The sequence below is a fragment of the Alligator mississippiensis genome, chromosome 8 (genome assembly GCF_030867095.1).
Source record: "Alligator mississippiensis isolate rAllMis1 chromosome 8, rAllMis1, whole genome shotgun sequence".
Lineage (NCBI taxonomy): Eukaryota > Metazoa > Chordata > Crocodylia > Alligatoridae > Alligator > Alligator mississippiensis.
This window is the reverse complement of record NC_081831.1, coordinates 16,628,310-16,643,625: the sequence shown is the minus strand read 5'-3', so window position 1 is coordinate 16,643,625 and position 15,316 is coordinate 16,628,310. Positions and strand designations below refer to the sequence as shown.

The window sequence follows — 15,316 nt, the reverse complement described above, 5'->3', positions numbered from 1 at the left end:
TTTTGGGCATTCTCTTCCTCCATCACTATGTCTGACTTAAGGATTACACACTCCACATTGAGGGATAAATGCTAATATCTGGAATGTGGGAGACTTGATTGGAGAGTTCAGCATAATGGCCTCAGACTCATTCTTTGGAATGGACCAAGCCTCTAAGGTTTGGGCCACAGACTCCTCTTAGTACCCAGCTGATCTCCTACTAACAACAGTGAGAAATCTATATTAAGGGTGAGGCTAGAAAGTGCCAGTTACATTGGTAGGGTTAAAGGCCTGGCCTACAGATTGAATGCTGCCTGAGATATTTATCTAGCACCTATCAGATTGGTGTTTAGTCATCTTAATTTGAGTCCACAGATTTACATACATAGATCATCCTTACAAACACACTAAACTATGTTCTTCTGCAGTAACTGAACATTTAACGTCCCCAACCTGCATCTGAACGAGCTAGTGCAGTGGTTTTCAACCTTTTTCCATTTCCAGACCCCTAAAGGTTTTGAATAGAAGTGCATATCCTTTTGGAAATTTTGAATGGAGGTACAGGCTCCTTTAAATTGTAAGTGTGGGTATTCACATACTTTTGATCATAGTTGTTTTTCATGGACCCCCTTAGACATAGGGGACCCTTAGGGGTCTGTGGACCACAAGCTGAAAACCAGAGCTAGTGCAATCCCCTGCGCTGGTTTTGATTTACATTTTTATTTGGAGACCTTAATTTTGTTCTGGCCACTATAAGAACTGGAATAGCTTTTAAGCAAAGTCTTAAATTCTACAAACCAAGTGAATGCGATAGGAACGCTAGATACCTCAGGCGGGATACAGTCTGCAGGCCAGGCCTTTAACCCTACAGATGTAACTAGCAGCTTGGTACATAGCGTTACTGCCTCTTGGCTGGGGGAAAGAACTTAAGTGCAACCTAAGACAAAAAATTATTAAATACTTGTTTTCAGAATTTGCCAGTGGATTTACCTCTTCTTCATGCAAAAGTGTTTGTAAAGTCTTTGCTGATCTTGCTACTTCTCAATGAATAATGAATTCTTCCCATTTAGTCTAGCTGTTGGATACATCCAGATTGTGTTTCGCATTTTAGAAAAACTGTGGGGGAAATCTAACTTGCAAAACTGAACAAATCGGTGAGCGCATCGCTGACCTTTACTTTTTTGTACAAAGTAAGCATATTAAAGGACTTAAGTCACAATTCTGCAAATCCTTTAATTTGCACGTTGAGTAGCCTTACTTGAAACCACAAGCCTACTTGAAGTTAATTATGTATTCAGAAGATTTAGCTTATGTCATTGTACTGAACAAAACTAGATGAAACATTCCAGGTGAGGGAGTAACATAACCTGGGCAACTAAATTCCTTTTATGTTCGCTTAAAAAAAATTCCAGCAGTTGGTACCAAATCCACAACTCCCACAAAGGGTTCTTAAATGGTAATTTGAGTTCTTTTTTCCTTGCCAAGTGTCATGATTCAGACCTAACCTGTGAATCTTCTATAACATCATTGTTAGTCGGTTTGTTTTTAACATCTGAATAAAGAGCATCAGTTATGATTTCAGTAGACTCCTGAAAGAGAAGTGGAACATTTCTGTCACATGTTTGCTTTTTGACATTTTTTCATTGATTTTTGCAAGAAGTGTTTAGAAAGTTAGTCTTGTATGCTGCAGTTTTTTTAAGCTGCCAATGTTTCAGAGAAACCAGTTTTGATAACTTTTTAATGTAGATTTGGCATTCTTTATTCATTGACTGCTTGCTATTAAAACTTGATGGCTGTTCAGCTGCTTACCAGGATGCAAATGTACTAAGGAGTTGTGTTTTCTAATCATGTTTTTAAATATAAACTGAATTAGAATAGAAATCTGGTGCAATAACTCCTTTGTCTGTATGTAAAATTGATATACTTGTAACTGTCTGTCTTAAGTGGTCAGATCTTGTTTTCCTTCAGAGAAAACTTGCTACACTGAATGTGTGCAAAACCTGTGACATTTTTCTAAAAGCAAATGGATCTTAGGTATTAAACTTCTAAGGCATTCTAAACTCAGACAAAGGGTGCTACCTCTAATTAACCAAAACCTGAATGAACATAACACAGAAACCACAGGCTAAAGGTGTTTTTTCTTTACTTTACAGGGTTTAACTCGCATCATACTCCTGGTCTGATAAATTTATTAATAGGTCAAATATATATGGCTTTCACAGTAGATAGTACAACTTACCCATAATCCTTCCTGAGGGTTTCTGCATACTTACAAGTTTCAAGCAAGCAGCATATAATGCAAATAATTTAAAGGTGTTTCAAATATTTATTGTAAAATGAGCACACTTGGAACATTTGAGTTTGACCTGATTTCAGTGTCAGTACTGGGAGAGAGAAGTTACCAAGCTAATCAGCAAGCGGAGTTTGTCATGTTACCATTTCTACTTGCCTTTACCTCATGAAAGAATATCACTATTGATTTGAATCTGGATAAATCCATATCCTCAACCTTTCTAATCTAATGAACACAACTGAGCTTGGCCCCATTCTTGTCTTCCCTGTTATACAGTGGAGTAAGTCTAGTCCACTACTGAAGTTTGGTGTATTTTCAGCTGCTGAAGTCAGCTAATCATTTGTTAGAAGTGAAAACAAAACCCTGAATCCTCATACTCTCTCATGCTAGCATAAATCCCTTGCTAGTGTCTACAGCTGTTTTCAGCAGAGTTGCCTGCTCTATTCTAGGGGTGATTTAGCCCTGGTTATGTGATTACTCATAAATTTGCACCCAGCAGGGTCTCAGATGAGTCAGTCTGCAGTTAGAGAGCAGCTATGATAGTGCTTGTATTGCTGCATCCAAGTCATTCATCACTTGCTGAAGTTTTTGTAGGCTGGGATGGACATTCTCCTCCATCCACTCCTCTATAGTACACAAGTAGAAAACTCTCTCCATGGCTACTTGAAGGTCTTGTGCCACGGCATTCCACTTGGAGTGAAGACTAAGCAGAAACAAAAGGAAGAAGCCAACAGGATGTTGCTGTACATACTTTTCAGAACCCACCACATTTGCAAGCGCACCCTGGCTGAACAGAGGTTGCCCTTTTCATAGAGGTACAGTTCCAAGGCTTTAATGTTGCACCTCTTTCTCCAGGAAAGGGTGTATATTATATAGAATTTTGATGCATTTTACCCTGTAGGCTGGTGAAATGTTGAGGTTACTGGACTATAGGTTAGGTTTCTGGAACTGTGATCCTGACCTATGTCTAATATAGTGACCTTGAAAAAGAGTTGCAGAACCAACAGTTCTATACAGGGACTGAATATTCTTTCTTAAGCCTAATTAAAACCTAACTTTGATTAGTAGGGATTTAAATCTGACCACTAAAAAAATCTATAGGGCTTGATATCCTCCCACCATAGTAATAATTTAAAACTGGCTGGAGAGACACAAATCAATGAAGTAGCTCCTGGAAGGGCCAAAGAATTGCCTGAGGCACTGAACTGGGATGGGGGGAACCTGGGTTCTCTCTCAGGCCCTAACCACTGGCTTCTTTTGCAACCTTGGTCAAGTCTTTCACCAGATATAAAATGGGAATGATAATTTTCTTTTCAAAGATGAAAAGCACTAGGTAAAGTCTGGCATATAGCCATTCTGCTCAGAGATTGGATTATGTTTTTTAGGGGGAAAAATTATTTGTTTTAAACTGGATTTCTTTTATTTTAAATGGTGGTACCTAAGCACTAACAATGGAAAACTGCAAGGACTTGAAACCTCAAGTTTTGGTAGTCACTAGAACGCATGAAAATTAAGACTTTTATTTCCCGTCTATTGCAAAGTGGGGTGTTGAGTTACCTTAGTACATCTGGCTGAAAGTGATGTATAATTATAGGATGAACAATCTTCCTCTCTCTGTGATAGGGGCTGAACCAGCCTGTGACATACCTGAAAATGAATCTAAATGTGAATGTTCTTTGGAACAGCAATCACAGAATGGTGAACAGGAAAACGTACATGAAGGCTACATGCGGAAGTGGTGTGACTTAAGCTGGATTTCCCCTACACTGAGGCAGAGTAGGTTTATGTATGTGCAACAAAATTTTACCCTTTGAATTTGGTCTTAGCCTTGCAGGGTGGGATTGACTGGGGCATTTTTGCCATAACAACACGTTAGTCTGCTTTATACTAAATTTCAAAGACGATGTTTTGCTTTTGGTGACAGTGAGGCCCTGATTTGGCTAAAGCACTGGATGCCAACTTCCTTGGCAGGCATGCCACAAATTAAGTCCTGCACCCTCCCCAAGTGCATCCTCTCCCCATGCCTGATCCTCCACTCTGTTTTCTGCTCCCTTACCCTATTTGCCACTGTGCTGCCTGCCCCTTCCCTGATCTGCCGTGTGCCACACACACAGGCTGCCTGTACCACATGTGCTGCAGGCTGGCCACTGAGCTAAAGAATTTAATCATGTACTATGCTATATAGAGATGGCTGTGGTGTTCAGGTGCTTGCTGAACCCAGCCCTAAATGGCTTACCCTCTACTGAGATTCCTGTTTCAGAGCAGAGGGCCATGTAATATCTTAGCCTTCATGAAGTTCACAAGTACAAACATTACCCAGAAGCTGTTTGACTTTTGTGCTTCTGTACATCCAGGGCACATTACTTTCATTTGGCAAGTGTAGCTATTTACAAGAAACTCTTAACTTTTCACCTGTTTTGTTCAAGAAGTTCATCCACTGAGGGCTTCAGGTAGAAGCCAACTTGAGTCACAAGGGTGAAGATGTCACTTCCTGGAAAGGTCCCCTGACTTGCACTGTTCAAAGAGAATCTCTGTCAGTCCTTGACATTACCACAAAGAGAAGCATCTGAATCTAGTGACTGGGGCTTTACCTCATGAAAGTGTCAGTTTCCAGATTGGAAATCCCCAGGTATTTTTCCACATTTTCTTTAACCATTTCAGAATAGCCATCTGAGAAGAGGACAGGTGCAGTAAGTAAAAGGGCAACAGGGAAAAAAGGAAGCCATAAATGTCAGAGGGTTCCAATCCTTACAATACTTTTTTCTGAGGGATTTTCAGAAGCACTTGGCATTGGCCAAAGTCCTCTCCTTATGCAGTTGAAAGTAAAACATGTACTTAAATAGAAATTAGAGCTGAGCCAATGCTAGGAATTCTGAAATCTCTACTCATTGAGTTAGGGACAGCTTGCTAATTCTCATGCTAGAAAAAAGCCTTGCCAGTCAGTTTCCACACTAGAAACTACTGCTGCCAGCCCAGGTTTCTTCTTACCATAAGCACTACTTATACTGGGGTTTCCCCTCTATTTTTAGCTACATTTGAGTTTTACAAAAAAACAGGAGGTTGTTTTCTAAAGAAATGTTGCAAAACAAAGGTACTCCAGGATTAATATTTTAGATTAAAACCTAATCTGCATAGATTTTGTACCATTCAACTGTTTTGATTAGGGTGGTCTAGTTATTTTACTGAAATAGTTATGCTGATGCAGTCACGAATGCGGATACAGTTATGAGGTCTAAAGGCAACCTAATACCCATGATCTTTACAGCAATATACTTGCATGCACTCTAACATGGCTGAACACCTTTAACTATATTAGTATAGTTAAAACAGAACAAGTTTTATAGGTAGACAAGACCAGAGGGAATTGTGATTTGGATAATTAATCAATTAGTCATTTATGTAAGAGGCATGAATCAAATCCGCTTCAAAAGCAATTCCTATGCCAGGGGTTCTCAAACTTTGTGATACTGCGCCCCCCCCAGCGGCCAACTGATGAGTGGAGGGGTCCTTTGTGCGCCCATGCGGCAGCGTACAGGTTTGCGACCCCTTTTTAAGTTGCCCACAACCCCTGGGGGGGGTTGCAGCCCACAGTTTGAGAACCCCTGTCCTATGCTAAAAGGAATTAAGCATGTAATAAGTGTCCAGTTATGACCTCCGTGAAGGCATTATAAGATTTTATAATCAAAGGGCTTACAGGTTGCATGTGAACCTGCCCACATTGTAAGAATGTGGCAACTGCTATTAAGAGACTCATGCCTATGGGGATATGAAGCACATGGAATTACACTAGTAGTGTTTTTAATGATCAGATACGTATATAAAATTTTGAGCTTGTTTGATCCTGCAGACTTCTAGGCACAGTTAATTTTTTTTGGACTGGGCATTAGCTGTGAGGGAGTATGCAGATGTCACTGTGTACCATTCTCTAGTGCCTGCAGACATACAGCCAGCGATGGGATTCCCACTGGGAGCAGCTCACACAAAACAGAGAAGTGGTCATACCTGAAAAGAAAATGTCCTTCCATTAGATGCTGTGCTGTGAACAGTACGTTGATGATATAAAATGTTAGGCTTGTATCCAGTGATCTCAAAGTGCTTTACAAACTTAACTTTCTGAGAAGATACATTGTTATAGCCTCTGAGAAGCACCTGTACAATGATCCATATTTACTGATGGGGGAATTCACAATGACATCAGACTACACCTTTACTTATTCCTTATTTACTATCATTTCCTCACGCTGATTCATGGTATTTGAAACCAGTTTTAAGGTTGGACATACACCCTGTAATGCCTTTAATTCTGCCTTTCCTTTGATATTAAAATAACTCCTTCCAAAGCTAGTTAACTATCTGTTGAAGTGTCTGTAGCAAAACACTAAATGTTAAGGGTTTTACTGGATTGTAAGAGTTTGTGAAACCTCACACTGCTAAAATGTTTGTGCTTTGAAAGATAAAAATAACAGGTCCTATCAAAGTTAGACTGCAATCATTTTAAGGTCATCTTTTACCCCTGTAGTTTCCTCATTCATGCTCATCACACCATCTTTTTATACAAAATAGTTCCTATGAATGTTACAAATCAGGAATTTGGTTATACTGGACAAATTGACATCCAGCTGATCCAATGCAGTTGGTTCAGTGAAGTATATCACCCTCAAAAAATCTTTGCCTCTCCTATAGTTCCTGTACCATTGTGGCTATCGTAGCAGTGTACCCCTAAAAATCAAGATAGTATCTGAAGAAAATGCCCTCTCTTCATATGCAGAATGGTCTTTCTTGCAAATCCAATCCAAGGGCTTCTAAAACAGTTAATGTTCACAGTGTAACCCTTCACTCTGCCTCAGGACCTCACTGTTGCAAGTGTCTCCCTTATTGGCCTTTGCTGCTGGTTAATTCTGTAAGTAACAAATCACAGGTCCAGTGGTTAAGGTTATTCTTTCTATGTTAAGCATCTATTCCCAGGTGTGGCAATTTATCATTTGGGTACAGGCCTGAAGATCTTTTTGTCCTCTTCCTTTACCGTTTTTATCCCCCCTCCACAGCCTTAGTCTTTCTGAGGCATGGGGACAATTGGGACTGAAATCTATTGACACTACATAGAATCAGGTGGACAGGAGCTAGAAGCAAACCTAACAGATGGTGTTGCATTATGTCAGGCTTCCCCTGCGGGTCCTTGGTTCCCCTCCCCTGCCTTCTTTTGATGCTGTTACCTGGAAGATTTTTTTTACCTGTGTTTCATGTAGAAATCTGCCCTTACCTTTGCCAGCCAGTCAGAGCAATGCCCTGGAGCATATCTGCATGGCCACTGTGTGCCACTTTCAGCCACTGGAGATGGTTTTTTAGGTGATGTCCAATATGGGTCAGAGACTGATTTGCCCCGGTTGCTCCTTTAAAAGCACTAGCAAACCACAGCTTGGGAAAGTTGCACTTGTGATACTTTTCTATGAGAAGCACTGAAATGGAAGATGTAATGGCATAGTTATTGGGTTTGGATTTCAATGACAAACCTAAGTTTTTATTTCTTTTAAAGTGCAGTATCTTCTGGCATAAATGTCTCTATCCTTTTTAACAGAAGTGCAGACTAAGGTTTTTTGACATATTCTATTTCTTCCCTTCTACTAGAGAAGAGCCATGCTTCTCTCAAAACCTTCTCAAAAGCAATAAACCATCATAGAGATTTTAACAGGATCTGTATGTTTTTATAGTCACTTATTAAAACAATTAATGAATTAAGGGAAGGTCTGTTTAATAAAGCAGACACTTCTGATGTCTAGGCACCACAGGCTATAATTTTGGGAATGTGGCCATTTTTAAAGAGTTAATTAAGCTCTTTTCTTCCTCTAAGCAGCTCAGTAGAAAGAATACAAACCTTTGCTGTCTACATCGATATCTTCTGCATAGTCCCAAATCATTGGCTCCACGAGCTCTGGTACCCCGGATTCTGGAAAGGGAAGAATTTGTTTAAGTGAAGCAAAGTGGTAACTTAAGGCACAGACCAGAATCTGGGTTAATGGTGCAATGACACATGCATCACACCATGGCTAACACTTGCCAGGCCCGGACTATAATATTTTACAAGTACAGAACAGGCAGCTCTACTGTGTACTTTCTGCAGATCCTCTCCCTGCCAAGCCCTGGCTTAGTGAGATCTCAACCATAGGAAGAGACAGTTCAGACTCCAGGATCTATTTGTTCAGGCTTTCTCCTGAAATTGCTAACAAGGGACCCAAGTAGAGATAACTCATCAGACACACACTATTCCACTGGCAAGACTGAAAAAGCTGCATTTCCAGTCTATTTTATTACCATTTCTCTGGGCATATTTGATAGCTGGTACTTGAACTTAGAAAACTGCATTGTGGCATAAATGCAATTACTCAAATCAGAATTTTATCTCAGTTCTCTGGGTTTATTAGTACATTTGATGATGGGAGGAAAGGGCACAATCATACATTCTTTGCACACCTAAAACTTCTGCTAACTTGCTGTTTGTATGCATGTGGGGCAGGGACTGTAGTGTAACATGCCTGCTGCTTTATGGTCCTGGTGCTTTGAGGCTCGCTCTCTGGCAATACACTACTACAACTAACAGGGGGGTAGGCTGGCTCCAAGTTAGTCTGCAACAGACTCATTCACCTGGACTGAAATGTTAGAGAATCAGGCCTTGAGAAAGCAGCCCCAGCCACACCATAGTCACCCCTGCCATAATTCAGCACTGTGCGTGCCTAGATCACGTCAACAGTTCAGCCTCTCAGCTATAGCAGGAGGGTGCACCAAGCTGGATGCTGTACCAGCCTTATGGCAGATTCATTTCTTTTGCCTGCATTTGCCTTTGTTCCCACTGTTAGATTTCCCACCATGGCTAGCGCTTGCACAGTTCAGTCAATGGTGATGGGGCTACAGGTGGCCATCAATATTGTAATGGTGTTGCCCATGTCTGTTCAGAGCAGGTCTCCACAATACAATAGGGAGAATGCTGGTGGCTGCCTGGAGCCCTGTTTGTCTGAAGCTGCTCCAGGTTTGGCAGGAGTTGGAGTTTTTTTCAGAAACAAAGCAAGGGCAGAACAAGGCCATTGAGCAATCCCTAAGGTCAGCGTGTGACACGCCACCACATGTTCAGTGATAACGTGCCAAGTCAAAGATACTGGGTCATAGCTTCTTTCCACGAAACTGTACCCTTGGAAGGTAGCTGCTTCTGTCTAGGTCACCTTGTGCCCAAAAAGCCATGGAAGTGGGCTGAGGGCATGGAAGCAAAACTCTGCCTTGATTTATTTTTTTAAATGAACAAAGACAAGGTTTTATTCCATAAACCACCACAAAGGGAGCAGTGACTTCTCTACTTTAGCTGCTTATACAGACCCTTTTACCAGCATGCCTCAGCATCTCTCAGTCTTCAGCATATGTATTCCTCACAGCACCCTTATGAGGAAGGGCAGTGTTGTTACCCACATTTTACAGAGGGGAAACTGAGACAATGTGACTCGATCAAGGTCATACAGGAAGTCTGTAGCAGAGTAAGGGATCAAAGCCAGGTCCCTCAAGTCCTAGGCTAATGCCTCATTGCTAAACCATCCCTCTTCTCCCTTTTGCTATCTGAAATGAATAATTTGTTACCTGTTCCTGCCCCTACTGAAAGGGGAGTTGTGTAGTACAGCCTGTTTCAAACAATGCATTTTAATGGTTTTTAAGTCTCTAAACGCATGAGACACACCCCTCCCAGATCATTCACCTGTCAATGTTTCATCATTTATCCCTCTGAGCATGTCATCCCATACTATGGGCTTCATTGTGGGATAAGATGATGCAATGAAACCTGCCACAGCTTTTACGTGGGACAGGAACAACTTCTCTGGGTTATTATCCTGTTGCTGCAACCACTGCTTTGATTCCTCCCCATCACCAAGGTAGTAGACCTGGGAGCACCAAACAAAAGACCCTGCTTTACTGTGGAGGAACAAGTGTGACAGACACAATATTGTGAAATATTTGATATTACTATGATGTAACAGTCTTGGGACAAAAAACTATTATACGAATGTTGCACATTATACACATCCTTGCATAGCTTACAAGCAATTACAGTTCTGGCTGAGTAGGCTATATACAGGGAAATAAAATCACAGAGGGGCAATGCCAGCACCCACCAGCCTTCTGATGCTTTGCCCTCTAGATGAATAGTTTTTACTAGCTTCACCTAACTCAGGAGACCTGGCAATTCAAAAGGACCTGAGACATATAAAGGTCCTGACTCAGGGAAAGAAGTCATTCTCATTTGATTCAAGAACTGACACGGAAGCATGACCAACACGGAGAGACCCTGTGAGACGGTCTGATGTATTGAGTTGTACCAGTCTCAGTGGAAATGCTGAATGTCTGCATGGTAAAACAGGTTTGTGTTTAAAGTCAGGGGTGTCAAACTCAACCAACCCTGTAAGTCAGATGAGTGGCACTGGGCCAGTCCATGGGCCTGATGGCCCCCTGCCCTTCCTCCTCATTCAGTACATCTGATCTAGTGACTGTTCCAGTTGGTTTGGCAGTGTGGATCCCAAAACATCTGGAAGAGGTGCCACATGCAGTGCAGTCTAGCCACAGCAGCAGTGCTGTACATGGTGGTCGCCCCAGCTGGACTGGGGAAGGGAAAGGGTCTATGGGCCAAATCCAGCTCATGGGCTGGCCCTGCACCATGGGCACACACCACGCCCATGTGGGGATGATCACACCCAAAGGCAGCACTGGGGGCTGGATGACGAATCTGACCCACGAGCCATATTTTTGACACCCCTGCTTAAAGTGAAAGCATTCTAGAGAGAACACACCATAAAACAATGAAGAGCTTAGACTAGCTAGTTCTTTGCTTTATCAAAGCTGGCTAGTCACTAAATCACCCCTGTCACTGCTTCTGACAGACAGCTAAGTCTTACTGTGGTGCCCGAAGCAAACTGCAAGGGACTGCAGACAAGGGGCCAGGTCTAGAGCAAAAGGAATGCAGATTTCTTTTCCTGAAAACATCTCTGGTCTCTAGCCATTACTTCAGTGGGGGAACCCATAGAGTGGTCAGAAATGCAGGTCATGTGGAAACTGTGCTGGAAGCTGTTTTAATCCATCCCCTTCTCTGTTCCCAGGAGTGCAGAGTTTTCTAGGAGGCCTTCTAGTTCAAATGCCATTGACCCAGTAGTAGGTACTGGGCATCTCTATAATTTGATAAATTAACCTGTAAATTTATTCAAGTGCCATTACAAAGTGAGCAGGCACTCCAGGCAAGGAGTTTCTGTAAGAGGCTAAGAGCCACATGAAGACTTATAGGTGGTAAGGAACTGGTGCTGTGATAGCTAAAAGCAGTGAAGGTCATTGGGGATATTCTCATGTGGTTTAATTCATTATTGAGCACTTCCCAGAGACTCTGCAGTGAGAATATTAGCCCCTGGGGGAGACTGGGCAGGTTGGTGATGGCAGGGAGTTTCTGATCTGCCCAAATGAGCCCCCACTTTACAATACAGCATGCCATAAGAATCCTACCTCATCACAGCCTATGTGAAACCATTGTAAGCCATCATGCAGTGCCACCACCTGGTCAATCATTTTTCTAACCAGCATCCGGGATTCCTCTTTGTGTGGATTAAGAGCATTTGGAAATGCCTTCACCTCCCGCAGGTGGGAAAATTCTTTGTGCTTTAGCACAAACTGCAGGAGAAAGGAGAACTCACAGATGTAACCACAGAACAACTGGAAGACACAAGTGACGGACACAAGACAGTACTGCCCAACAGACTCTGCTAATGGTTACTGTTTTGGGAATCAGGAAGGATTCTTGCTTTGCTCATGAAATGAGAGGGTGAAAATGAGAGGCCTGGTCAGAGCCAAGCACAGCATGGACAGGACACATCTGGTTTTTCTTCACCCCTCTATCAAGCATCTCATTCCAAGTATCACACAGCAGTGGCTGCTCTCCCAGGTCAGAAACAGCTGCACGTACTTCTCTCTCCACCTCATAACTATCACCAACATATGGCAATAATGTGGGTAATTCAGGAGGTTCAAATTGCATCATCTCTGCTCCCAGCACACGGGAGAGGAATGAATGGGGTGGCAGAGTAGGTAATGGGGAGTTTCCCAACAGAAGAGTTCTGTGAGCTCATCTACTAACAGGCGAAGAATTATCTTGCTGTAAAGGCTTGTTGATGCGGAGTAGGAAATTTGGATTCTAGTCCTTATTCTACATTTACATCCAATTTAATGTCACATCCCCTCTTTGCCTCAGCTCTCCCTGTTTGGAAAGTGGGGTTAATGCCTGCCTCACTAGGAGACTGAGAGGATGAATTCATTAGCGGCTGCAAAAAAACTCTGGGCTGCCAGATGGAGGATCCTGTTCAAATGGTTTAATAATTCCTAAATACTGAACAACAGAAGTGTCAGTATCTCAGGGCAGCTCCATGCTCTGCAGAGTTCCTGGAATTATTCAACATCCCCGACATGAGGACACCTTGGATTGACGCACTTACTTCCATGTGTCCAAACGTCTGCACCAGAGGAATAACTTCTAATTTGTGCAATTTTGCCAGGTTTAATATCTCTTTAATTTCTGAAAGGCTAAAAAGAAAGAAGGGAAGTGCATCAGGCAGGGTACCTGGTTATCTGTATTGGTACTGAGCATCTAGAGTCAGCCAGTGCCAGTAGCTTGCCCGCTTCAGAAAGCGAATACCCTAATACAGTGGTTCCCAAACTCTGACAGATTTTGCACCACCAATTTAAAATGATACAACCTTAAGTACCACCAGCAAATTTTTGTCATATAATTATAATAAATCTGTTAAATGTGTACCACTGACAGGTTGTTTGAGTACCACTGGTGGTACCTGTACTACAGATTGGGAACTGTTGCTCTAATACATACACCGCTTGTTTTATCCCAAAGTTTTTCCCAATCTTTAGTGACCGCAGAGACTGGTTTGCTGTACACTACGAAATCACAGTATAGGGCTCGTGCAATGCCAGCGCGCAGCCACACGGAGACAAGAAGTTAACTAATGAAATTGCAACGCAAGGGGAAAAAGTTATGCTGAAGAATGTAAGCACCGAGACTGGCACGTGGCCTGGACACCTATTCCTGTGGAAACCGTCCCAGGAGCCTTACTGCCAGGTGTTTTTATCTCCTTTATTTCTAGTTTAAGAGCTGTTATCTCAAGCAGCTGTGTCATACCATAAGGGGTTGTTGGCCTGGCACATACAGGTGGCACTCTGCCCTTTACATTTCCCCAAGCCTTTTGCAGAGGAAACAACATGCCACGCGGCTGGTAGCTCAGTATCATCATCTCCCTTTGCACATGGGAACAGCGAGGCAGTGCCGCAGGCAGGACTAGGACGAGGAGCCCCTGGACCCTCCTGTCCCTGACGGGCTGCGGCGCGTCTGAGCGCTGAGGGGACTCAGCTGACCCGCCCGCAACCTGCCGCTCTGCTTCTCTGGGTGGGAAGCGGAGCAGAGGAGGGCTGGAAGGGACAGAGGAGGTCACATCTAGTCCAACCCCGCTCGAGGCAGGACCAGCCCCACCTAGATCATCCCAGCCAGGCCTCTGCCAAGCCGGGCCTTGAAAACCGCCAAGGACGGAGCTCCCAGCCCCCCTCCGGGCGGGTGACCCGACCCAGGGCTTCGCCACCCTCCTCGTGAGAAAGTTTCCCCTGATATCGCACCGCGCCCGCCCCGGGCAGCCCCCCCGCCGCGGTACCTGTAGGCCTGCTCCGCCCGCAGCGGCCGCAGCTCCCCGTCGTAGGGGAACGTGTCCTCGTACTCCACCAGGAGGCCGCTGGCGCCGAGCGCGCGGAACAGGGGCAGCACCTGCAAGACACACACACGGCGCCGCTGGGGCCGGCCCGGGCCGGGGGGTCGGAGCCACCCCGCCCGCCCCGGGCCGGGCCGGGCCCCCCGCTACCTCGGCCAAGTACTGCGGCCGGGGCGGCGCGCCCTTGAGGTCCAGGTGCACCAGGCGGCGCGGCAGAGGGCAGGAGGGCATGGCGGCGGGATGCGGCCGGGCGCGATCGTGGCACCGCGGGGGTTAACCGCGCCCCGTCCCCTCGCGATCGATCGCTCTGCCTTGGATTAGTCCCGTCTGCCCTGCCGCCGCCTCTGCCGCGGGTTGCTCGGGTCCGTCCCGCTAGCCGCTCCCTTCGCGCTCTCCGTCATCGATTGCTCAGGCCTGCCCGACTCCAGCTTCCGGCCGGATGCTGCTGGCTGTCGACGTCCGGGATGGATTGCTCCTCCCTGCCCTCTCCAGGCCGCGCTGTGGCTGCCCGAGCGTGTCGCTCCGCTGGGCCGCGGTTCCTGGCACGTGTCCGCGCCGCCCGCTCCGGCTCCCCCGTTACTCGGCCGAGGCCGCGCTCCCTGCCCCTTCCTGGCCGCTTGTCCCTAGACACGAGCTGCTCCGTCTTCAGCAGTCTCCCTTCTTAGAGGGCGGAGAGGTTCCTCGATGGCCGCGGCCCACGCTGGCGCTGTGCGCTGCCGAGGGGTTCGTGTCGTGCAGGTGCGGATGGAGGCGGAAGCGGAAGGCACTGGCGGCCCGGAGAGGGGTGCTCCGACCGGGACTGAGCACTCCTGGCTGCCGGAGCTCGGCCTGTCCGGGCTGGAAGAGGCCGCTGGACCCGCTGGCGGGTGGCCGTGGCGCTGAAGAGGTTTGGCTTTCCCGAGGGCGGCATTGAGCTCTGCGCAGAAAAGGTGGCTGCGACGAGAGGGAGGCCTGTGCGCTGTTGCCCACACGGAGTCAGCGCGTGGCCAACTTCTGGGAGGCGTAGCGGTGCGCTGTGCCTGCGAGGGCGTCCCCCGCTTTGTCTGGGGAGTGGCGCCAAGGTTGTCTGGCAACCTCCGAGGCTAGAAGAGCCAAGTCTGTGACGTTTATGGAGAGCCTGACGATCTACAGTGGAGACCCTGGAAACTACTACATCAGTACAACCGTGCGCCACATCCTTCTCGGGGGTATCCAAGTAAAGATCGTGCTGCCTTGGGACCTGCAAGAAGCCCCTGCCAGGCCACGTCAGCGCTGTGGGACCCAAAGG

General features: G+C 45.4%; 1 protein-coding gene across 1 annotated transcript; it reads right to left on the bottom strand.

Moving 5' to 3' along the window:
• Positions 1-2,285: 2,285 nt before the first annotated feature.
• HEXD (hexosaminidase D) lies at positions 2,286-15,030 on the bottom strand. The gene is made up of 12 exons (XM_006270425.4): positions 14,200-15,030; positions 13,996-14,105; positions 12,775-12,862; positions 11,792-11,956; positions 10,005-10,188; positions 8,145-8,216; positions 7,533-7,728; positions 6,192-6,274; positions 4,864-4,942; positions 4,685-4,786; positions 3,830-3,919; positions 2,286-2,975 (listed from the first exon to the last, which is right to left on the bottom strand). The coding sequence occupies exons 1-12, from the start codon at positions 14,278-14,280 to the stop codon at positions 2,807-2,809; spliced, it is 1,419 nt and encodes a 472-aa protein (XP_006270487.1). The 5' UTR covers positions 14,281-15,030; the 3' UTR covers positions 2,286-2,806.
• Between the last annotated feature and the right edge of the window lie 286 nt (positions 15,031-15,316).

Excerpts from the sequence above, each read along its gene's own strand:
- HEXD (XM_006270425.4), bottom strand. The coding sequence starts at position 14,280 with ATGCCCTCCTGCCCTCTGCCGCGCCGCCTGGTGCACCTGGACCTCAAG. Across the intron at positions 12,863-13,995 it reads CGGGCGGAGCAGGCCTACAG|CCTTTCAGAAATTAAAGAGA; the intron begins GTACCGCGGCGG and ends CTTTCTTTTTAG. Across the intron at positions 11,957-12,774 it reads AGACGTTTGGACACATGGAA|TTTGTGCTAAAGCACAAAGA; the intron begins GTAAGTGCGTCA and ends TTTCTCCTGCAG.